The following is a 24,897-nucleotide window of genomic DNA, read 5'->3' on the forward strand; positions in this document are numbered from 1 at the left end:
CTCTTTGTGCTTCACAATATCAAACACTATATCATATTAGTGATTTATAAATGATATTGAACTTGAAGCTTCTTAAGTTTACATTACAGGCTGTTAGTTAACAGCATTACTTTTCTTATCTCAGAGGACAGTCTTGTTTTAATTTGTGCCAACCAGCATCTGAATCTCAGAGGCTTCAAAAACCAAGATGAGTCTCAAAAGTACTCTGGCAAGGGAGGAAAAAGTCAGATTTAAAGTTGAATAGATGTATGTACTCTGCTTTTCTCCTGCACTGCTGTTGCTCTTGGGTATATCTATTAACATCACATATAGTACTACTCATGTGAATAGTTTTCTAGTGATACTTGTTTATTCTACTATAGGGACTCTGTATTAAATAATAATAATAATAATAGTCTAACTAATGTTGTAGGTGGAAATTCTAGGCCCCTCAAGCAAAAATTACCAAATGGGACCCCTTATCATTTAATTGCAAAACAAACATCTAATACTTTGATGGTATTTATGCTTTGGAAGGGAGTAAAAAGAAATAGTTTTGGACTTTCCCCATATAAATTAGGGCCTCCTGAGTAGCAGTTAATAAGTGAATGCTTCCCACAAGTTTAAAGGCTCTAGCTGAAATGGGTGTATGGTTATGTGTATTATTGTATGTGTAGGGTTTTAAATAGCCCAGGAATTTTTGGAGATAATCTATAAACATCGTGGGTTGAATGAACAGAACTTTACATTTAAAATGAGTAGGGGACTATGGTAGGTTGTTTATCAGTGTTGTTATCAGTGATAAACTTGGTATTTATCAGTGTTGAAAACCCTATCGTCTTGTGAGTTTTGTGATGTCTGGGAGGGGAACATAGTAACAACTAATTATAACAACAATAATAAAAATACCTAACATTTACTGTGCACTTGCTATGTGCCAAGCATTATGCTAAGATTATTGCATACATTATTTTATTTAATCCTCACTACAACCTTAGGTGCTAGGTACTACTCCCCAATTTTATAGAAAAGGGCAGAGAGATTAGGTAACTTGCTTAAAGTCACACAGTTAATAATTGCCAGGGCTAGAAATCAAATCCAGGTCAGCCCATGTTTTTAACCCTTGCAGTAAATTGCTATGTCATTTTAATCTGTAGACTCAGTGTGTAGCAATAATAATATAGTCATTAATATGTTCCCTTTTGTATGTATGAAATGTTTTCTAAAGAAATTGTTTCTTATTCGACATATCATCGTTAGTATCATATGTACCCATTTTCAAGCAGGAGTGCCTGTGGTATAAAGAAAGAGATTAAGCAATCAGCAGGACGTGATTCAACAGCACCGAGAAGTTTCTGATCCACAGTTGCCTTCAGTCGAGAGGTTCATGTAAAGATCATAGTGTTGACTCATATTTCACTTAGATTTTTCAGTGAACCATGTTGAAGTTATAAGTGCGTATCTCAGACAGCGATACTATCTGAGCAAGACATGGACGCTTGGGCCTTAGTGTGATTTCAGAACAATAGAGCCTTACTGGTACGTGTTAGAAAATGTACTTGATCCCGGTCTTGTGGAAGTCGAAGCAAAGCAGAAGAGAAAAAGCCAATCTGAAATGTTTTTCCTTTTCCAAGAGGGCAGCTAAGGTGCCCAGATATCTTTGCCCTCCAGGGGTGCAGGTGTGCAGTTTTTATTCTTTAATCATTCACATAAATTAAAGCCTATTCCTTTGCATTTAAAAAATAATATAAAAACGACACTCTCCATGTTTTATTGCCAGGCAAGAGCTTTGAACTTATGTCTCATTGAAGTTTGATAAACTGCAAGGATTTTCCAGGGTTGGGTAGTGCACTTAACCACAGAGGGAACATTGGACTGATAAGAGCTGCAGGTGAAGGAAACCGCCAGGGAGCCGCAATTAGAGAGAGCTCTTCGCACTGGCTTGTGTGAAGTTTTCCGAGGGAGGAACCTTTCCCTGCCTCTTCTTCGCTGCTTCCTTTGTCCCACAGATGAAAAGAGCACCAGGGCTTTCTGTTTCCACTACTGAACTAGGGACGGGTGGGGTGAATACTTTGTGGTGGGCTGGTTCTTTGTAAGAAACTGAAATTTGGGGACACGTTCTAACTTCATACAAATGCAGATTGGCATGCGCACCTATGCAGGTAGGGATTGGACGTCCCCACACGTCGCGCACACATATGAATTCACGTAGAAATGGATCACATCTCCCAGGTGATTTTACATTCAACATACACCCCTGCCTTTGTGCTGTGTGCAAAATAAAGATCATATTTACCTCCAAAACTGATTATAAAGTGTCAGTGATGAGGCAATACAGTGTTAAGAGCATGTGTTCTTGGTATGAGACAAACTTTGGTTTGAATCTTGATTTCTCTTTTACTAGCTGTGTGATCTTGAGCAAGTTACTTCAATTCGATAAACCTCAGTTCTCGCATGTGTAAAATGGAAGTAATCAAAATACCTATCATAGGATTGTTGTGAAGACTAAATAAAATAATGCATGTAAAACAATTAGTACAGTATTTGGTATATTGTTGTTCAGTAAATTACACAGGTGCTCAAAATTGGTAGCTATTATTGGCATTATACGTAATATTAAACTCTAAACATCTGATTGGTAGATGAATATTAAACAGGTACAGTCCTTTGTCTTTCTTTTCTTCCTTTCCACCACCCCCCTTTTGTTGTTGTTGCAGTCTGTTTTCCAGAAAATTCCTCCTTTCTTTCTAAGAGGACAAAAGTACTTTGATTCTAATTGCTCTGAAAACATTTCTCCCTTAAAGTGCTTTCACTTTGACTTTTAGTCCTTGGAGCTAGGGAGGAGAAGTAGCACGATTTGCTTCTAAGTATGGTAGAGCTTTTTCATTTCTACCATTTAAAAAAAAAGAAAAAATCCTGTACTAGCCTTAGGTAGATCTGAGTCATAAAAGCCCATGTATCCCAAGGAAGGAATCTTTTTGTAAGATCAGGATAAGTGGGTGGAAGAAGGGAAGGAGAATACAGAGGTGAAAATATAGGCGATTTTAATGTTAGTTTGGCCATTTCTCCTTCCAATTTAGAATATACTTAATTATAAAACAATCAGTACCAGAAATTGGCGTGTTTCATCTCACAACGTCACTCAGTTTGGCCATTTCTTAAAGAAGTAGTTTTCCAGTTAGGAGAACTGTTGATGAAACATTGGTTTTGTCTGGACATCGTTTTGGGGGTGGGGGGCTGGAGAATGTTTGCAGTGATTGATGGTTGTTAGCTTTGAATAGTTGGTTGTTATCGATAGAATAAGTAACAGAATGTAAACGTATCATTCATCTGGACTTGAGGCGGGTGCAAACGTGGTGGGACCTTAGGTCACCATTGTCAAATGAAGACTCTTGAGTTCAGCTTGGGTAGAGAAATTTATTTGCTTTGTAAGTTTTACTGGACCACCAGGACTTCAGGAATTATTTTTTGAAACACTCATTAATTTTAGGTAATTACTCCATATTTTCTTCAGGGACAAAACTATGAAAGATGCATTTGTCCATCTTGGCAGCAACTTGTGGAATTGCTTTTTGTCGGGATATTCATTGCTTTTGGGTTTTTTTGTTCTCACTGCTCCAAAAGAAAGTTGTGGGTTCTTTTGTTCTCTTAAAAATGTTTTGGACGGTAATTGGAAACACTGAATTGCAAGTTCCTGTGTGAAGTGCGCCAAGATACCATTGTCATACCTGAAGATAAAATTCAGGGAGAAGGAACAAACTGGCTATATCAGAATCTCTGGCCTATGTTGTTTCCTGAAGTAAACCCTCAATCGCCCTTTGAGATAGGCTTTTAAGAAAATATATCATCAAGCAAGCAGGCACTGTGGTCTTTCACATGTGTTACCTTATTTAATTCTTATAACCCTATGATGTAGGTACTAATAGTATTATTATTATGAACCCTAATGGTATGATTATCCACATTTGATAGTGAGGAAATGGGCTTGGAGAGTTCTTTGCTCAAGGTCACCCAGTTAGGAATCGGTAGGGCTGAAAATGGAGCTTAGGTGTCTCTGAACTCCAGAACCCAAGTTCTTAATCAGTGGTTCTTAAACTTCAGGGTACAGAAGAAGTACAAGGGTACTTGTTAAAAATCACTGGGTTCCAGTTAGAGATTGAAGGTCACCAAGTCTGGGATGGTACCAGATTGTAAATCTGCATTTAATAAGGTGTCTCAGGAGATTCAGATCAACAGGTTAATTGACCATATTTTGAGAAGGAGTTAAATTATGTTTCTTTTCACACTTGATAAGAAAACAAACAGGTGTATATTAAATAACTATCCAAGATTAAGCTACCAAAGAGAGCTATGATTCAAACCCAGTTCTAATTCTTCTGCTCACACCCTTTCTTATAAACCCATGATCAATTCACACATTGACCCATCACAACAAACACAGAAAACATAATTTCTGATAAATCAAGCCACACAGATTTCATGGTCTTGTTATTTTCCAAGGTTAATAACTTATAATACCAGTACCGACATTTTCATGGTCGTTAAACTTTTCAGTGACTTTTTTAAATTAGAGAATTGAGTTTTCTTTGCCATCAAGATCATTTATGCTTTCGGCATGGAATCACTGTTCCCTGGGATAAGTTTCTAAGATGTTCAGAAGTGGAAGAGAGTAGAAGGCAGTGGGAAGGAAAGACATTCCGGGCATATCTGCTACATGGTGCTAGAGCTCCTCTTCAGCTCTCCCTCGTCACTGAAATGAAGTGTGAAGGGCTGATGTGAATACTAACAGCCAATCAGATGGCAGTAAGTCACGTTCCGCATCATCTCCCATTGTATCCTTTGAGAACATAGCTCCGTGAGGGCCAATCTGGTTGCCTATTCCAGTCTACTTCCCAGGGAGAGCCAACACCTGGATTCACTTTCATGGCCTCCTACTGGGATTGGGAGGACTTTTATTTCCGTGTCTCTCACTTTCTTTTTTTTTTTTTTTCAGCTCAGCGACATGTCCTCACGTACATGGAGGATGCAGTGTGCCAGTTGCTAGAGAATAAGGAAGATATTAGCCAATATGGCATTGCCAGGTTCTTCACCGAATAGTAAGTACGTGAACGCTCTGCCAGTAGATCGAGCCCAGAGGAGGTACTTGGAAGCAGGTACACGAAGACTAGAGCAGGACAGGGCTGATTATGTACGGCAGTGAATGCTCAGTTTGGGCAGATTGGTCCGGGGCTGCCCAAACATGCTTTGGAACATGCCTTTGGAGCAGCTTGTTTTGTCCAGTAAGAAGGTCATGACTACAGAAACTCAGCATCTGCTTGTATCTGTTTCTTTAGGTCCCTCTTACAATTTTTAACTTTTTATGTTACTCAAACTATCCACTCTGCTTTCCTTTAGTTAGCGTATCTTTAGCCTGTGTTTTTCATGGCTAGCTTTTTGCATTGAAATGTTTAGGATGACGTCCCTCTGCAGTTTTCTTTCTACAGCAGGCTGTGTCAGTCACTTAATGATTTCAGAGTATTTCTAGAGGCAGGACATCCTTCATAAATTAGATCTTTCAAGGGTTGTACTTCTTTGTAAAGTGTGCTTGAACTGTGTAAAAGTCAAAATAATTACTCCTTTTTTAACATTATTACAGAACTGTTTTTAGGCTGAATCAGATAATCACTTTAAAGTACTTTGGTCCTAATGAAAGGATTTGCAGAGGAATACAAAGCATTATTTTTATTACCGATATGCCATTGCATATTTATATGATCATTTGGATTCTCTTTTCTTTTGTTGTAGTTTATTGGGAGCATTCTAAGAAAGGAAGAGTAGCCTCTTAACAGGCTTCTGTTTAAGGTGAATCATGAACTCAAGTCCATCCTCCTTGAAAACAGATTTTTTTCCTTTCTATTCTCCAGAGGTTTCTTAGAGATCAGACAACTATGCTAATATCCTAACCTTGGGTTGCTGTTAGGGGAATTCTTGACTCTCTAGCTCTTTTGCTAAGCTATAGGTTTTGCAAATAAAAATCTAGATTTCTTATGGATTGGAATTTCCAGTTTCTGGGAAAAACAGGTTTTCCAGGAGCAGAGCTGGTCCCTTCTTCCAGTCTTCTAAAAGAGAATGAAGTAGAGAAAGCAGTCCCACTCGTTCTCATGGTGTGGGCTGAAGCAAATGAGGTGGGCAGGGAATAAAGCCTGAGCTTGAATAGCCTCGCTTTTGCAGAACTGACAAGCCCAGGGGTTAAGTTTCTAGGCCATTTAATCTGTACCAGCACTCACGAGGCTCCTTGCCAAGCGAAATAGGATTCTTCTGGGGCACTGCTTCTTCCTGGCTCTTTTCGTTTTGCTCCTTACCCACCCAGCGCCTTTCAAAGTCTTTTCCCTGGTTCTTGAGGGAAGGCATCATTTCTTCTTCATCTTTGTATTCCAGTGCTCGGCACAATGCTGACCATATAATAGATGTGAGGCAAATGTTTGTTGAATCTACAGCTGTATCTGTGTTGTAAGTTATTGTGTATTATATTCTTATTTTTGATCTTGGTAATAATAAAGAATATCTCTTGTTTTTTTCTCTTTTTGGTTGATCCTTTTTGATAAAGCTCTATATTCTGCCACTTAAGAGGCTGTTTACCATGTGGGTAGTACTCAAAAGTGAACCCCACTGGTCTCTGTAACTGATACTGAACTCAAAAGAGTCAATGGTAAGACTTATAGCTGTTTCAGAGTGCTATTGACTGTAGCTTTTATCTACCAATACACTGTTGGGAAAAACTTCAGATTTTCCACAGCCCTGATAGAGGTCTAGTTGCCAAGTGATCTGTTTCTTGTCCGCAGGAAACTAAAAATTACATAATGCATGTGAACGGCATGTACCTGACACTTCCATAACTCTATGATACCGTACAAGCAAGTTATTTTGAGAAGTGAAGTAGCATCAAAGCTCCAAAAATCCTTAAAAAAAAAAAAAAAAGATTTGAAAGATGTGGATTTATAATGGAATGAGAAGTAGTATTTTATAGACAAGACCTGAATGTTAGAGGCTTCCAATTTTACTTTGCGAATTTTATTTATCTAGTGAGAAGAGCCTTCTTGCTCAGGCCTCCTTGTTGTATTGATTCATGGAAACAATGAAGTAAAAAGGGCACAAGAAAAAGAGATCCTTATTCCTGTACGTCCTCACTCTAGAATCTTGGGTGAATTTCTGAAATTTTCTGGGCTTCAGTTACCTCATCTATGAAATGGGTATAATAAAGTCTTACATGATAATAATGGGTGTGCAGCTCAGCTCCAAGTCAAGTTGTTTTCAATCTAGTTGTGGAGGGCACAGCTCACTGGCCCATGTGGGAATCGAACTGGCAACCTTGTTGTTAAGAGCTTGTGCTCTAACCAACTGAGCCATCTGGCCGCCCAGTAAATTATATTTTATAATAAACGTTTTTTTATTAAAGTCATACTATGTCTCAAGCACTGTAATTCTTTGAAGTAGGTGCCATTATTATTTCCATCTTATAGATGAGGAAACTGAGATTTAGGAAGATTAAATTAGCTTCTTTACGTTCACAGGATAATCAGTGACAGAGTTAGTAGGAATCAAGCCTCGTCTGCAGCATTATAAAAGCAGGATTGTCTGCTGCCTCCAACTCACTGTACTGCCTAATGTTGCTGGGGGCCTAACCAGGTAATATTCTAAGGTCTCTTCTAGCTATACTTTCTACATTCTTTGAGTTTTCCCTTATAACTATGCTCCACAAAGTTTAACACGTAGCTTTGTCTGGTGACTTCAGTCCATTGCCATTTAAATGTTTAGTATTGGCCCTTTTGGGGGGTCGGGGGCAGGGTACAATTGGCATTGGTTCTAAACAATAGAAAGCATTTTAAAAAAGATGTTAACTTTGCACTTCCTTCTCTCAGTTTCAAGTTCACACCTTGAGATTTTCATACATTTAATAATGGGTGATTTACCTTTAAACAGTAATAAAAGTACTCTTCGAAATTGTTTTTGGAAGGCTTTTCTGCTGATTGTCTCCTCTGGGTCTGCTTGCCTTCTCACCTAGGCTGTCACTCCTTGGTTGTTGATGTTTTCCAACAAATCCACGATTGTTTCAGCAAATGTGGATAAGCTTGAAAACATGAGTAGCTGAGCTGTACTGTGTAGGTATGTCTGCAAGACTGAGAGCTCGTTGGATCATATTCCTCTGGACACTCTTGAAAGAAAGATTCTAAATCCCAGAGGATTTTCTTTTATGTTGTATGCAACCTCTACCTCTGAATGTTGTCTTTCAACCAGTGAAAGGTAAAAGGAATTACTATTTAGAGGTGCCACTCTAAGAATAGACCAAGTGTCAGCACTGGGTCAGGACCTCTGAAGAAGTACGTCCAAGAAAAGGAGGCGAGAGTAGCTGTAACTTAGAAACCACAGCAGAGTGTGACCAGGTTTTGTGGTAAAGATAAAATGAGAAATGTGGTTTTTTTAAGACATTGGAAAATAATGACAAGAGAAAAACAGGCTGAAATCTGAGAATTCCTATCAGAATTGGGAACCATTTTTTGCAGGCTAAATTGGTAGTTAGAGCACTGTGGCATCAGGGAGCCAGACCTCCACTTACTAATATAGAAAAGAATCATACTCTGTGGTCTCGGTTGGTGGGCCCAGGAGGGCTCTTTCTTATGATCCAGTGTCTTGTTTTTGTTTTTTTTTAAATGATGATTTTAGCTTCTTGGGGAGGTTTTCGTGATGACTGTTTTGGTCACAAGTAGACAAATTACCTTCATTGGTGGAAGTTTATTTTAAGGATCTGTGAGAATAAAAGACAGCATTCATTCGGTAATTATTTTTGGGCCCCTACTATATGCCAATGTGTACTAGGCAATAGCAATACAGTGATGAACAAGACAACTAAGGAAATGATCCTCATGGACCTAAAGTTTTCGTGAGGGAGATAGTCAGTAAGCAAGTAAACTGATGTTGATGACAATGGCTAACCATTAATCAATACTTGCTATGTGCTAGGCGCTGTTATAAGCATATAACATGTATTAGCTCATTTAAGTTCACTATACTGTGAGGTGGGGTGTTAGTGTTATCTTCATTTTGCACATTAGGAAATTCAGGCCCACAAAAGTAACATTCCAAAGGTTCCATAGCTGATAACTGTAAAAGATAAATAACAAGAAAATAACTAGGATAATGGGATGTATAGGATGTCCAGGAGGTCCTCTTGGAGGAGGGGCACTGAGGGCGTATCCCATGGAATGGCTGTTTTATTCCATCACAGAGCCACCAGGTAATCTCAGCTCAGGTGACTCACCTTTCTTTGTCCATCTTTGTTACCTAGGCTTTCTGGGTCCAAAAAAGGGAATACGCTTAATAGGTGGTGGTCACAGAAAGCCACCTTACAGATAATTGGCCTCTCTCATGCATTGCTCATATGTAATAAGTGAAAGTAATAAAATACTGTCATAAAATTATTTGTGTTATTTAATATACTCGTATAATATAAATATGGATATGGAAATCGTTGTCAGTTTTAGAAAAGTCCATTCTGATATATATTAATCATCAGAATTCAGTTAGGAAGTTGTATACCTTTTTTATATCCTCTTATTGTAAAAAGTACCAGCATCAAACTCCTTTTTTATTGTTTTGATTAGAATAAATCTATGAAATGTGAAGTTCATTAATTCACTCTTAGAGGAAAAAGGATATTCCAATAGTGTATATTCTTAAATTACTTAAAATATAACTCTAGTGAAAATCAATCCATGATTATAAAATATGTTTTATTCTTTTTTTGAACAGGTGCTCTAAGCCCTATGAAAAGATGACCCACTTCTAAGTAATCCAGAGCAATCAGGGCGTAAACTTTCAGTTCTAAAGTTGGCAGATTTTTAAAGAATTATCTACCATCTAGTGTTTAAGTAATGTTGTTTTGGGGTTCTTCTCGTGCCCGTGGTAACAGAGTAATGGAGACTTGGAGCAACAAGAAACGATCAGAACAAACCACTGACTTCTAGGCTCGTAGCTTTGAACGAGGGATGGACTTGAGTCTTTTCTGGGCCATTTCTGCTCTATGTTTTCCCTACGTATTGTTGTCAAATTGAGCCAAAATGTGGTGTGCTGAAGTAATGGTGACTAATCCTATTATAGACTTCTTCAAAGGGGGTAATGCTTCTCCCGGCCCCCCCACCCCATCTTTTTTTCATAGTTCAGTTCTTAGCTAGAGTTGACACATTGTAACAGAAAATTATCCATTTCTCATTGTCAGCATCTGGATTCTCACAGACTCAGATAATAGCCAGGAATAGATTTTGCCTTGAGCTAAAGCAATCCTATTCCTCACTGTTATTGGCCCAGGCTCTTCTGTTAAGCTGTCATTTGTGAAATCTATAGAGCATTCTTGTTCTTTTCTCTGTACCACAGCTATCCTATAGCATGAAGGACTCCAGGGAGAAATAGTGATGAGTTTGGAGTCACCAAAATCTATTTTGAAACTTAAAACTCTAGGTTCATTGAGGATATAAGAAGCTGCTATTTGCTTAGAATCCATCTCTCTTCTTCATTACCTTCATGTTTTGATTACAGGAAACCATCGAGCAGCACTTGACCCGCTAACTGAGGAAGCCATTTCACAGCCCACTGGTCCCCTGACTCATTTAGAAGTCAGAGTCAAAGGTTATGGAAGTAATAATTGGGCCCAGATTCTCCCTGTCAGGAAAGACTTTACTTCCCCGCTCCCTCCCTTCTACGCGTTAAGAGAAACTTAGCTGTTGTGAAACCATTCAATAAGGAAATGTAGGAACTCCAGCCTTGGCTGAAGTATTCTCAAGACCCAGTGATATTATTTCTCTTTTCATGGGAGCTGCTTTTATAGCTAGCTAGTATAAACTTTAGGTACAATTCTCCACACTAAAATATTTTCCCTTGGAGAAATTCCTTGATTTATTTTAATCTATAAATAATACAAAGAATCTTTACTTGGTCTAAGCCAAGTGCTCATACTACCACTCTCACAATCCTGAGCATTCCTCTGACAATCACACACACCAAGCTGAGTTAACATGTCAGTAGTGCTATGAGTCATGTACAAAGCTCATCAGAAGTTAAGAAACTTCACTTCACCAACAATAGAACAATTTAAATTCATCAGCGCTTTAAATTTCTTCCATGATTTGCTCCGAACTCTCGCTCTCTGGTGCTGGCGGCACAGACCTGGCACAAAAGCAGGAAAGAATGACACAATCTGGCACCTCTAACCAGAAGGTTTTAATGAACTGGGATGGGGGTGGAGGGGATCGAGGGGAAGGAGGAGGAACAGTTAGGATTTTGGCAGCCACACAAAGGCTCTTCTTCCTAAGAAAAGTGAAATGAAAGTCAAATGAAGCTTCTCTCTGTGATGATGATTTGCTAAGATGTTTGTCTGTCTCTTCGCTTCCAGCCCCATGGCAGGTGCATCTTTACAGTCAATGACTTCCCCACAAAACAAATTGTTTCTCAGTATCCCTCAAGAGGGGTCATGTTCAACTAATTTCCTGTCTGAGGCCATAACTGTGATTCCTTTCTTCAACTATCAGATGCAGTTCTGATCAGCAGAGTGGAAACTATCTTACCAGAAAATGTCATGAGCACGTACATTTATTTTAGGACATGTTGATCCAGGATCGCTGAGTTCTGGGGCTGCAGCCGTAGGTAATACTGCTTCCCGGGTGGACCTAGAAGCAGTTTTGAATTCATCCCTTTGTCATTAATTAACATTACCAACAATTATCCTTGTTAATGTCCTTATGTTCTATTTTCCAAGTTAAGATCACGCGAGGGCTGATAACACCTATCTCAAGCATTGTGCAGATCAAGTGAAATGACCTGGGTAAATGTCTGGCCAGATACAGTTCATTGTCATTATGTTTCATTCCTCTGGAGCTCCAGTGTCCTGGGGTTTTTGCTTCTGTCCTACTTCATGGATCTCTTACAGTAGAACGTGATAGTCGTCCTCTCCTTTCTCTTTAAATGGTATCACAGTTGAAGATCCTGAGGATGGTTTAGTCTCTCTTGTTTTCTGTAGGACCTTTTGCTTACCTTGCATTTTTTGGTAAATTTTTTTGGAGAGTAAAAGCATTTGATGATTTTCCTGCATGACTATTAGCCATTTGTTGTTAGCGACTCTACTCATCATTTAGTTCATTCGGAGACTAGCCTAAGAAATTTTTTCTATCTTTCCCACCCCACCTCTACGCCATTTTCTCAAGTCCTGTCTCTACCCTCTTCCCTCTGGCTGCCAGCATTAAAAAATTCAAGGTGTAATGGGAGACCAGAGTCAGTCAAGTCCAGCTAACTTGTATTGTTCTGCTCTTAGCTCCAGTGGTACAGTGATGTGTTCAGGGTAATGAAAAGCAGACCCTGCTGAGGTCATCGCTCCGCACACTGGCAGCCTGCTCCAGGAAGCTGTTTATCTATGCTTGCCGAGCCAAGCTCCCGCCTCCAAACAGTTGGAATGTACTGAGGAACCACAGAGCCCAAAGAGAGAATGTTACACAGGCGGTTCCGGGCAGAGCGAGTATATTGACACCACACGAGCTACAGTTTACATGTGTGGGGGTAATTGTCCATCTGCACTCTCATACTTCACCTTCTGTGCAACATATACGCCCTCTCAAGGGGGGTTCACCAACAGAACCGTACTGCTATGTCCAAATTGTAGAAAATTTTATGTGAAAACCACCTTTTTAAGGTAGTGTTTCTCCGAGTCAAATTTAATGTTTAGAATCTTAAAACATAGAGGCCTGATCTCTAAAGCTTCCCCAAACCCTGTTCCTTGCATGGTTTTTTCAACTAAATATTTTTCTTCATCCCTTCACTACAATATCAGGTATCATTACAGAGCTTCAGATGTGGCCTGTATCAGTAGGGATAGAAGATAGGGTCACTTGCCTATAAGGGGATGTAATCTGATTTTGGAGATAATGCTTATTAACAGACAATTCGAAAACAATTTAAAACCTTATATAATGGCGTTTACTTGTGCTCTGAGAGTCAGGAGAAATATGGGTATTAGAGTAGTTAAATAAGGCCTCGTACCGTAGTTTGTCTTAACCTGTGTGATAGTTAATTTTATGTGTCAATTTGACCAGGCAAATGAGTGCAGAGGTAGCTGGTAAACCATTTCTGGGTCTGTCTGTAAGGGTGTTTTCAGAAGAGATTATCGTTTGGGTTGGTTGAGTAAAGAAGATTGCCCTTACCAGTGTGGGTGGGCATCATCCAATTCCTGGCGGGCCTGACTGGAACAAAAATGTGGAGGAAGGGTGAGTTTGCTCTTTTTGCTTGAGCTGGGATATCCCTTTTCTCTTGCCCTGAGTCATCGGCTCCCCTGGTTTTTGGGCCTTGGAACTCGGATGAGAATTTAGGCCATGCTTGGGCCTTTGGGTTAGGACAGGGACTTATACCACTGGCTCCCCTGGCTATTAGGCCTTCCAACTTGGATCGAATTATACTGTCAACTTTCTTGGTTCTCCAGATTGCAGATGGCAATTGTGGAACTTCTTGGCCTCCATAATCATATGAGCCAATTCCATAGTCACGTAAGCTAAATACACTACACACACACACACACACACACACACACACACACACACGCAGTTGGTTCTGAATAACACTGACTAATGCAACCTGGAAAGGTGAGTAGAATTTGGATAAGCAAAAAAGAAGTGTTTTTATGTGACATGAAAACACTATAGCATAGTGATTAAGAACACAGACTTTGGAGTCAGATCCGTGTTTGAGGGGCTGATACTTACTATTATGTGATCTTGTGCAGGTTGCTTAGGCGCATCTATAAAATAAGAAGACTCATATCTAAACTAGAAAATTTCATGTTATATGGTTGTTGGAAGGATTGAATGAGATAATGAATGTAAAGTACTTAGCATCCTATCTAAGGTAAACTAAGTGTTGAATAAATGATAGGTACCACTACTGTTGTTTGTTCATTCAACAAATATTTACTGAGTGCCTTTGTGTCACTGTTCTAGACACTAGGGGATACAGCAGTGAACAAAACAGACAAGAAACGCCAACCTTCATGGAGCTTCCATTCTGAACTTAGCTTTCATTTTGAACTATATTTCACCCTTTTTCCTCTTGTAGTAAGTTTAGATTTACAAAAAAGTTGAAAAAATAATAGAGTTCCTGTATCCCTTTCCCCAACTTCCACTAATGTTAACATCGTCTGTAACCATAGTATAATTATGAAAATCAGGAACTTATTAATTGAAAACTATTAACTATAAACCTTATTTGAATTTCTACCTTCATTTAGGAAGGGCAGCTTTTTTTTGTATAAATTATAGGTTGGCAGTTATTTTCTTTTAGCACTTAGAATATACCATTCCATTGTCTTCTGGTTTTCACTGTTTCTATTAAGAAGTCAGCTATGAGTCTTATTCTTACACCTTTGAAACCAATTTCTTCTTTATCTCTGGCTACTTTTTTGGATATTTCTTCTTGGTCTTTGGTTTTTGGTGGTTTTACTATGATGTGCCTAGGTTTGCTTTTCTTTATATTTAAACTATTTGGGATTAGTGCTCTTGAACCTGAAACTTGATGTCTTTCCTTAGTTTTATAAAGTTCTCTGTTTTTAGCTTTTCAATTTTACGTTTGTTCCACTCTTTTCACTCCTGAGATTCTAACTACATAAATATTTTCATGGCATCCTCTGTCTCTTATGCACTTTTCTGCATTTTTCATCATTTTTTAAAATTTATGCTTCATTCTGGATATCTTTTTTAATCCTATTTTCCAGTTCACTAATTCTCTTTTCATTTATGTCTAATTTGCTAGTAAACCCATCTATTGAGTTCTTAATTCCAATTATTGTTTTGTTTTTGTTTTGTATCTTACTGTGGAACTTTTAATCAGTCTGTTATAAATACAAAAGAATGAAAAAGAAATTCCAAGCTGGGGAGAACGATGAATGATTGCAAGTTAGTTTGAAGAAACCTTAAGGATTTGTTGACTAGTGTTTCTCATACTTCTCTTAGTCTTGCCCCCCACAGTGGTTTTCTTTCTTCTTCTTATTCCCAGAAGCAAAGAGCATCTTAACTAGCTTTACTTTCTGTGGTTTATTGTGAAAATCCTGTGTAGTTTAAATGTGCTTTGTTTATTTTTTTAAATACTTTATTTTTCAAAAAATAGTTTTAGGGCCGGCCCAGTGGCTCAAGCGGTTAGAGCTCCATGCTCCTGACTCCGAAGGCTGCCAATTCGATTCCCACATGATTATGATTACCACTATCATAGACTAGGTGGCTTATACACAACAGAAATTTATTTCTCACAGTTCTGGAACCTGGAAGTTCAAGATCAAGGCTCTGGCAGGTTCTGCATCTGTTGAGACTCACTTCCTGTTTTACAGACAGCTCTTTTCACTATATATTCATTCATATGGTGGAAGAGGCAAGGGACCTCCCCCTGGGCCTCCTTTATAAGGGCCCTAATCCCATTCGCGATGGCTCCACATTCATGACCTAACCACCTCCCAAAGGTACCTACTCTCACATGGGGATTAGGTTTCAACATAGGAATTTTGAGGGGGACACAAATATTCGGTCTGTAACAGTGAAGTAATAGAGGTCAGGAAGATAAATAAGTGAAGCATTAGAAAGCTAGTTTGGTCATAGAACATAGGGTTTTCTACCCTGTGTTACTGGTAGGATGTTGGTGCTGTTGACCGAGATCATTGAATTCGGGAAATATTTCTTACATGTCCCTTGTATGCTTAGGTTTATGACAGATGCTGGGGAAACAATCGTTCATAAGGCATGGTCCCTACCTTGAGAGTACTTACATTAAAATTAGCCAGTAGTTGAATTACTAGTGATTTGAGCTAACTAGAATTCAAGGTGCTAAGAATAAGACTATCTTAATTAAGTTTGAGGGGCCAGGGAAGGTGTCACAGAGCAGGTGACCCTCTAAGCTGAGTATTCTTTTCCTGATTTATTTTTTAAAGTCAAATGTGTACATGCATACAGTTTAAAGGGTAAAATATTAATAGTTCTATAGAATTGTTTTTAAAAATAACATTGCCCCAACTCTCAATGTAGTTTCCCATTCCTCAGAGGTAACCACTTTCAACTCCCATCGAGTGATTTGTTTGGTATTTATTTCTAGATCTCTAAATTACTTGCTCATGTTGCTACTTCATGATTTTTTTTTCAATTTTCAGGCTTTATCTATTGACTTCCCACTATCTAAGAGGTAAATCTAATTCCCTTTAACAAATTTTACCACACATATATACTGTTAGTTATCCCCCAACTTCCTAATATATTTATGTCAAGATTTTGGTTATATGCATATTCAGTGTTTATATTTTATAACTATATAAACACTGCTGGCACCGTACTATGTTGCACAACCTTCTCACCCCTGGGATTGCCTTTTTTTTTCTTGCTTGATTAATTTCCTATAAACGTATCACCAATTTATCTCCAAACTCTACCTAATTGAATAAATTTCCCTCCAGTACTGTGCTATTTCTTTTCCATTTGCCCATGTACATCCACTCTCCGCATTTCTCTACTCTGGAGGGCTGATCTGCAGGGACGTTAATCCCTAGATTCCCTTGCCCTGTGGCTTCCATTTGGGTCAAAGCCAGTGGGAAGTATTGGCAGGGGATTGAAGGGCAAAAAGAGAGTGAGATTGGGGTACGAATTCTCTTGTTTCTCTCCCTGCCAGTTTGCTGTGAGTCCATGTTGGCTCTGTTCCTCTTCGGGAGGTGACAGCTCACTTTGGATGGCCCCTCCTCTTTCTAGATTAAAGAAACCACTCCCTCCACTTGGCTCTTCAGGCCCAGGGGTAAGAACAGTTGCTGACTGTTCCTAGCCCTAAGGAAGTCCACTCTCACTGAACCTTGTCCCTGCCTCTGTAAGCTCTTTTTAAAACTTTCCTCAGCTACCCTTTTTACGTGAATTATCTGTTAACCGCAAGGACTCTGACCAAAGAAAGTACATTCATATTTGAAGCTTCTCCCGAATCTTCTGATCTGCTTTATGTTGTTTTATCTCTATGCCTGCTGTATAGCAGTTACCTAACAATTCGGTCTGCAGACTTTCACCGTTAACCTTGGGACTCCCTGTCTTCTTTCTTCTTTGTTTTTGGTGTAGTGGTTTTAAAACAGGGCGCCATCTTCTTTGACACTCCTGCCTTTGAGAAATGAGATCTGTGTCCTCTCTGCTTAAATATGAATATGATAGAAGTAACACTGTGTGACTTTCAAGGCTAGGTCACAAAAGGCCATGTAGATTCTGTTTTGATCTCTGGGAACTCACTTTTCAAACAACCCCTCTTACTAACCAGATCCCGTGTGATAAGAAGCTCAGCCACAAGCCTGCTCTTCAAGTGTCCCTGTCTAGCTGCCTGACATGTGAGGGAAGAAGCTCCAGATGATTCCATCTCCAGCCATTTGAGTCAGCCCCAGCCGTTCGAGTCTTCCCAATTCAGGGCCCAGTTACCATGAAGTAGAGACAAGCCATCTTGGCTGCACTCTGTATAATTCCTGACCCACTGAATCCAGGAGCATAATAAAATTGTTGTGTGTTTTTTTTAATGCCTCTAAGTTTGGTGTGGTTTGTTATGCATCAATAGATGACCAGCACAAAATGTGTTACTGGGAATAGTTGTTGCAGTGTCATTGGTTTAAGACAAGGCAGCAGGCAGAAACCGAAAGGACCTTGAAGAGACTATTAGTGGAAGTCTGATGGGCCTCTAGGAAGCCCATCAATGAAGGCTTAAAAGAGAGTGAGGGGCTGGCCCGGTGGCTCAGGCGGTTAGAGCTCCATGCTCCTAACTCCGAAGGCTTCCGGTTCGATTCCCACATGGGCCAGTGGGCTCTCAACCACAAGGTTGTCAGTTTGATTCCTCGAGTCCCGCAAGGGATGGTTGGGCAGCGCCCCCTGCAACTAAGATTGAACACGGCACCTTGAGCTGAGCTGCCGCTGAGCTCCCAGATGGCTCAGTTGGTTAGAGTGCGTCCTCTCAACCACAAGGTTGCAGGTTCGACTCCCCCAAGGGATGGTGGGCTGCGCCACTAGTACCGGCAACTGGACCTGGAGGTGAGCTGCACCCTCCACAACTAAGACTGAAAGGACAACAACTTGAAGCTGAACGGCACCCTCTGCAACAAAGATTGAAAGGACAACAACTTGACTTGGAAAAAAGGCCTGGAAGTACACACTGTTCCCCAATAACGTCCTGGTCCCCTTCCCCAATAAAGTCTTTAAAAAAAAAAGAGAGAGTGAGGAAAATGTTATTGGAAACTGGAGGTAAGAGGACCCTTGTTAGGTAATGACCAAGTCTGGCAATACTGTCACCTTTAGTAATGTGAAAAATAGGGAATGTACCTAGTGAACGTGATGATCTAGCTGTGGAGATTTCTGGGCTGCTTCTCTTTTTTTAGCTGCCTACAGTGAAATGCGAGAGAGATGAACTGTTTTGTTTTCTAGTAGAATTTAGGGGAAATGTAGATAGCTCAGGACAGTTTTTCCAACCAGCAAAAAGTACTCGAAGTAAGAAAGTTTCTGAGGACAAAGATCAAATCCAGGGTGCTATCAGGGAAATGTGGTCTTAGGGGAAAGATGAACCCTTTGTTAAGACCTCAGAAAGATTTCAAGGTGGCCTAAGGATCTTAAGGGTGTTATCCCGCAGCAGCCGCAGAGGGAGCTCAAATAGGAAAGGGCCTCTCTCAAAGAGATGTGTGGGTATAGCTTTTTTAAGAGAATTGTATGGGTGGAAACACCACCAGCTTGGACCAAAGAGGACAGAGATAATACAAAACAAAATGTGGATTTTGGACCCTCAGACTTCTTCTATGGGCAGGAAGCAAGCTGAGAAAGCTACTCAGCCACAGACTGAGGCTGTGTTTTATGGAATTGAAAGGATGGTTCAGAAGATGGAACCCAAAGCCCAGAGTACACTGGCAAAAGCCATGGAAAATCATAAGCAGGGAGAGGTACTGGGCCCAAATCAAGGAAATAAGTCACGGGCCTGGGTGGACTTCAGAATTGTGGTGGACCCACGATTACGATATTGCCGCCTATTCTCCCTGTTTGGAACGGAAATCTATTGTGGTTATCCTATCCCTGTATCACTGTTGTACATGCTGGGTATGTGGGAGCATGTAACTTGTCTCTTCAATTGACAGGTGGTCAGACAGAGGAACCATACTTGAGGAGCTGTACCCAAGAAATTGCATTTGAGGAACATCATTTGTATCTGGACTTGATTTATACGACAAGATCCTGGAGTTTGGGTTGATGCTGAAATGGAATTCGACTTTGAGACTCTAGGGAGCAGGGTGTGTTTTGCATTTGGGAGGAATGTAAATTGTTGTGGCCAGAGGGCAACTGGGACAGATTATATTTTCCAGAGATAGCTGCACCAATATCTCCTGTCCTGCGTGCTCTTCTACAAAGTGATCTTGCCATGCCCCCTGTAAAAGTTAGGGCCTAATTGTTTTACAGTGATGTGCCTTGGTGTACATCTGTATTCATTCATTATGCTAGGCTTTTAAGGATCCTTTCAATCTGGGAACCGATGCCTTTCCGTTCTGAGGAATTTTCTTCAATATTTTCTTCCTTCCGGTTCTTTCAAACATCTTGCCTACTTACATACACACCCATGGATATGTAGTTTTATATAAATGGTATCATACCGCACATGCTGTTCTGTTTAATGAATTTTATTTTTCAGATTACATAGGCTGTATATCTTTTCAGATTTATCAAATAATATGGCATTTAATATTAATGATTAATATGGCCTTTAAACATACCCAATCGTACTTATATACGTATATAAAATCTTTATGCCATTCATCACATCTACACACCATATAAAACCTTTTTAGACTATAAGCCCCGATTTGAACTTCTGAAAATATGGTCCCCATACGCTAAGGCACAGTGGGGAATAAGCGTGGTATTTGGTGCTCTCTCCTTTGCTCTTCATTTCTCATCCCTCCCTTACTGCATGATGACACCAACTGAAATGAAACAGTGCCTGCATACTGGAGAGGAGTCTAGAATTGCAATATTTTATGGAAACAATTATCTCTAATAACTTTCTGTAGAAATAATGTTTCTCTTGGAGTCTTAGGCCTCGTGGTGATGAAAATTATTTTTCTTGGGAATCCAGATCTTCTCTTTAATCTGCAAAACCTTTAATTTGCTAACGATCAGTTTTGTGTCCTGTTGACCACTCAGCAGAACAGGCAAGTGTTAAAGATCCGTTGTTGTTTTTCTTTAGTTGTGAATTCCATCAAGCTAGCCCATTAACTGCAGTGGATGGGAATTGGAGAGCTGCTCATCTGGCAATTAGCAAAGGATGGTGGAGGAAAGAAAAATATCTTTCTGATATTTTTGCTTAGGAATCTGGGAATTCAGAATTTAGTCATAAACAACTAGATTAATCTATTTAAATACCTTGAATCATTTTTAAATCATTCCTTGTTTTGTAACATATCAAGTAGCTAAAACAGTGGTTGGGAAATTCTGTTGTGGATTTAAGAGCCTCCAAAAGCTCTGATGGGCAGAATGTTTGGTGATAAATAAGCAAACATGGGTTAACTAGTAAACATGGCTTAGCTAATAGAGTGAGAAGTCCTGTGTCCTATGGCTGCCTCTCTGCATCTGAGTGTAGGCAAGAGGCAATTGTTTGCGGTCCACTGTCTGTTTTGCAGGGCTTTTTGTTTTGTTTTGTTTTTGTCTCATCCTAGAGAGAGCAATATTTAGTGGCACTAGATGGCATTCATCTGGAGTTTAGGATGTTTTTTAAAACAAGGCAGAAGGGATTACCTTTTGCCAGCTGCATCATTCCTGGCAAGAGCTTGCTACTTTGCTGCTTGTTTTGTTGTTGTTGTTGTTGTTTTTAACCCATTAGAGAAACTAACACCTGTATTGGTTCCAGCCAAATCTTTGTCATCGTTGGCCCTAAAAACCTCGCACCTGGCCATTCTGAGAGCCTCTATGCTCAGTGATCGATGCTCATCTCTGCAGGCTCCCCAAAGCCCCCTCCTTTTCTCCTGAAGCACCTTCAAGCATTTCTGCATGGCTACCCACTCTCTTCTATTATATCTCCTCCTCCTGCCTTACTGAATACTGGATTTCCCAGCTCACAACCCTTAAGAAGGAGCTTTATTTCGGAGTAGAAAGGGGCCCCCATATGTGGCCTATTATATCCATATCAACTTGCTTACCCTTTTCAAACAGCTATTGTCTTTTAATAGGGTCCTGCCTGGCAGGGGGAGTCCTTAATTCCTGCCATATAAGAATGGGCAGCTTGAGTTACAGCGAACAGCAGTTTGGTGCACTGATCAAAAGGCCTCTGTTGTTTTTAGTGTTTTTTTCCCTCCCTCTCTCTCTCTTTCTATATCCTGGGCTAATAATTCAGCACAGCAAGGTCATTACAGGCTTTGAATTGAGAGCTGAGAGTGTTAAATTACTGACCTAGAATAAAAGAGATCTGGGGGGCTCTCAAGAAAGATAAAGGGATTCCAGAGAGTAAAGTACAAGCCCAGCAACCTCTCTTCTTAACAATATTATTATTCTTTTTAATCCTCTCTGTCTCCAAAAGTTTTTTCTGGGGCAAGGAAAGCTCTTCTGCCAGAGAAATTAGGTTAGGAACTCAACATCTTCTGAGAGCTGTGGCCCAGGTGGTAGCAGTTCACGGGCGCCTGTGTAGTTGTCTGTCCTATTTGTCTCCCCCCTTGTTAGTATTTCGGTCCCTTCCAACTTGCTCCCTCAGACAAATATTTGGTCCTTTATCACAGAAGTCAAATATCCTTCTGGTAGTTCAGCTGAAAGGTTATATCCCATATGGGGATTTCAGACGCATGAAAAACATACCACTTGCCCCCCTCTCCCTAATGTCTTAAAAATATGACATTGTCTCATGAGAAGCTGCTTCCATTCCATTTATACTTTGTAAATAATATTAGTCTGGTCCTCCTCTAACAAGAGAAAAATTGCCCCATTGTGAGTGAATTTGACACCTCTACTCTACCGTATTTGGGTCTTCTGAAGAAAGTATTTCCATTTCTTCATACTTTGCCAAAACTATTATCTGCCATGTATCCTTTTTAAAATAATTATCTCTTAAAGCCAGGCAGTGTTCTTATCCTCTGGAAAATATAGACTTCCAAAGTCTACTATTTTTAGGAAAGTCCCGGAAATCAACTTTCACAGATTTTCTGCACAGCAAAGTAATAATAATAGCCAATCATTGCTGAGTGTGCAAGCATTATACTACCATGATCGTCACACTTACTCTTTGGCAACCTTAGGTTGTAAGCATTCCTATTACAACCGTTTTACAGAAATAAAAGAAATAATTGAGGCACAAAGTGGTTCAGTTCTAGCCCAAAGTGGGGAGCTGGGCAGGTATGCCCCAGACTCGTGTTTCTCACACTTTAATGGGCATGTGAACCACCTGGGCCTCTTGTTAAGATGCAGGAGCAGATTCAGGTCAGGGACGGGGCCTGACATTCCGCTTTCTAACAGGTTTCTAAGTGACACCAATGCTGCTCTCTTTGGCCCATACTTGCAGTAGCAAGGCTGTAGTCATTCTTACTTAAGAACCACTGTAAAAAATGTTTCATTATAACCGCCAATTGCTCATTCCATCAGGCACTTCTATAAATACACATACTGGGCATTTGACACCAGTATCTTACTTGCTTTAATTTTTATTGTGGTAAAATATACCTAACATAAAATGGGCCATTCTAACCATTTTTAAGTGTACAGTTCTATGGCATTAAGTTCATTCATACTGTTCTGCAGCCATCACCACCATCCATCTCTAGAACCTTTTCATCTTCCCAAACTGAAACTCTGTTCCCATTAAACACTAACTCCCCATTCCCTCTCCATCCCAGCCCCTAATAACCACCGTTCTATTTTATCTCTCTGACTTTGACTGCTACCTCAGATAAGTGGAATCATATAATATTTGTCTTTTTGTGACAGGCTTATTTTATTGAGCATAATTTCTTCAAGGTTCATCCCTGGTGTAGCATATATCAGAATTTCCTTCTTTTTTGAGGCTTGATAATATTTCGTTGTATGCATATATCACATTTCATTTACCCATTCTTCTGTCGATGCCACTGCGATTGTTTCCACCTTTCGGCTATTGTGAATAATGCTGCCATGACCACAAGTATACAAATACTATCTACATCCCTACTGTCGTTTGTTTTGACTGTATACTCAGAAATGGAATTGCTGGATCATATGGTAATTCTACCAGTATCTTACTTTCTAAGATACAAGTTTGTGTTCAAATGATTGTTTATGTTACTTTTTTTTTTAAACATTTTTTAAAGTAAAATTTTAAAGGTTTGGTAGGAAACGTGAGTTTTCAGTACAGAACTTCATTTAAGTTCTGTCGTCTTTAGCTGGTTTATGATTTTCAGTCAATCACAAAAGAATATTGAGACATGTCCTCTGGTCCTTAGGAGATTAGTAGTTGGTGAAATGACACCCAGGAGAGAATGAGAGAGTGCTCATATTCTAAAATAAATCAACATTAAAAGAGTTTATGTCACAGAGAATGTTTTGTGTGAATGAATTCAAGACTTCACCTGACAACCAGGTGTTCAGAGAATAGGGAAGTTCCTTGTTAAAGTTTTATGTTCTTCCTTTAAGACTTCCTGGAGCAACTGAACGAGGATCTTCAGAAACTTCATGGCGTGACATCTCTTTCTCTCAGATCTGTAACCAAATAACACGTTAGAGTCTCATCTGTTCACAAAAGTTTGATGTGAGATTCTGCCTACTATCTAGAGTTCTTTTCTATCTTTTTAAAATTTTATTTTTCAATTACAGTTGACATTTGATATTAGTTTTAGTGGTTAGACATTTATATAATTTACGAAGTGATCCCCCAATCCTCTTATATCTTTAGAAATAAATTTTTTTGGTGGAAATAAAATAGATCGAAGTGACATAGAAATCTGATGAGTTAATAAAACTAAAAGGGATTTTTATAAAGGTATCAAGACTTTTTTTTCCATCATAGACTACTGAAGCATTAGACTACTTTAATCATATATGCCTGAGCTCTTTTATTTTAGGAGTTCTAACTAATGTACCTAAACTTAGAAGGGTAAAACAACATAAAATAGCTTTCAACTAAAGTGAGGAGAATGAGTATTTTAAAAATATACATAATTTACCCATAGCTTTCAAAGGTAGGTATACTTGGCAACTGAAAGAAAATGTGTTTATTTTCTAAAAAATGAGACCAGCTTGGAGACAAAACAAAAAATAGCAAAAAAAAAAATGAAAAAAAAAAGTGACTTTGGAAACGATGGTAGTGGTATAACACAAGGCATGATAAGATGATAGCCACAAAGAAGAGCATGAAATCAGCAGCCGCAAGTGTGATGCGTGTGGCTCTAAGAGACCAAATCCTGCATCCACCCTTCAATTTTATCATCATTTTGAATTAAGATCAAATCCAAGAAGACTTGGCCTACGACTAAAGCATTTATATAAAGCTTTATTTTTTTTTTCAACCTAATTCATAACATCTTGAACAAGAACAAAGGATGGTGGTTTGAGAATTACTCGCTGGACTTTGAAATGAGAGAGTTGATAAATGTAATACCTCCAGTTCTTGAGTTGGGTGGTATGGAAGAAGGATTTGTAACATTTAAGGGATCCATAAAAATAGTGTTGTGTTTTCAGTGAAATCTGCAGGTGATACTAATGGGAACATTTTGGGGATTCTAGTGAGAATAAAGGATGACGTACAAGGACCTAAAAACTATAGTTGTAGGTAGGAAATAGAATAGAATTTACCTGAAAATGTTGTTTGGTGCTGTACAAAGCACAGATATGCAATGGGTGGGAAAAACCCAGAAGGAAATTAGTATTGAGTTGA

General features: G+C 39.3%; 1 protein-coding gene across 2 annotated transcripts in view; it reads left to right on the forward strand.

Annotated features, from left to right (window-relative positions):
* The window catches only part of CSTPP1 (centriolar satellite-associated tubulin polyglutamylase complex regulator 1), a 155,784-nt gene that overhangs the window by 29,358 nt on the left and 101,529 nt on the right, over positions 1-24,897 (forward strand). For both annotated transcript variants that reach the window (XM_019743595.2, XM_019743594.2), the window contains exon 2: positions 4,973-5,075. In XM_019743595.2, coding sequence (XP_019599154.2) covers positions 4,973-5,075 — 103 coding nt within the window. The remainder of the gene's footprint in view (positions 1-4,972; positions 5,076-24,897) is intronic.

Source organism: Rhinolophus sinicus, linkage group LG06, assembly GCF_036562045.2.
Source record: "Rhinolophus sinicus isolate RSC01 linkage group LG06, ASM3656204v1, whole genome shotgun sequence".
Lineage (NCBI taxonomy): Eukaryota > Metazoa > Chordata > Mammalia > Chiroptera > Rhinolophidae > Rhinolophus > Rhinolophus sinicus.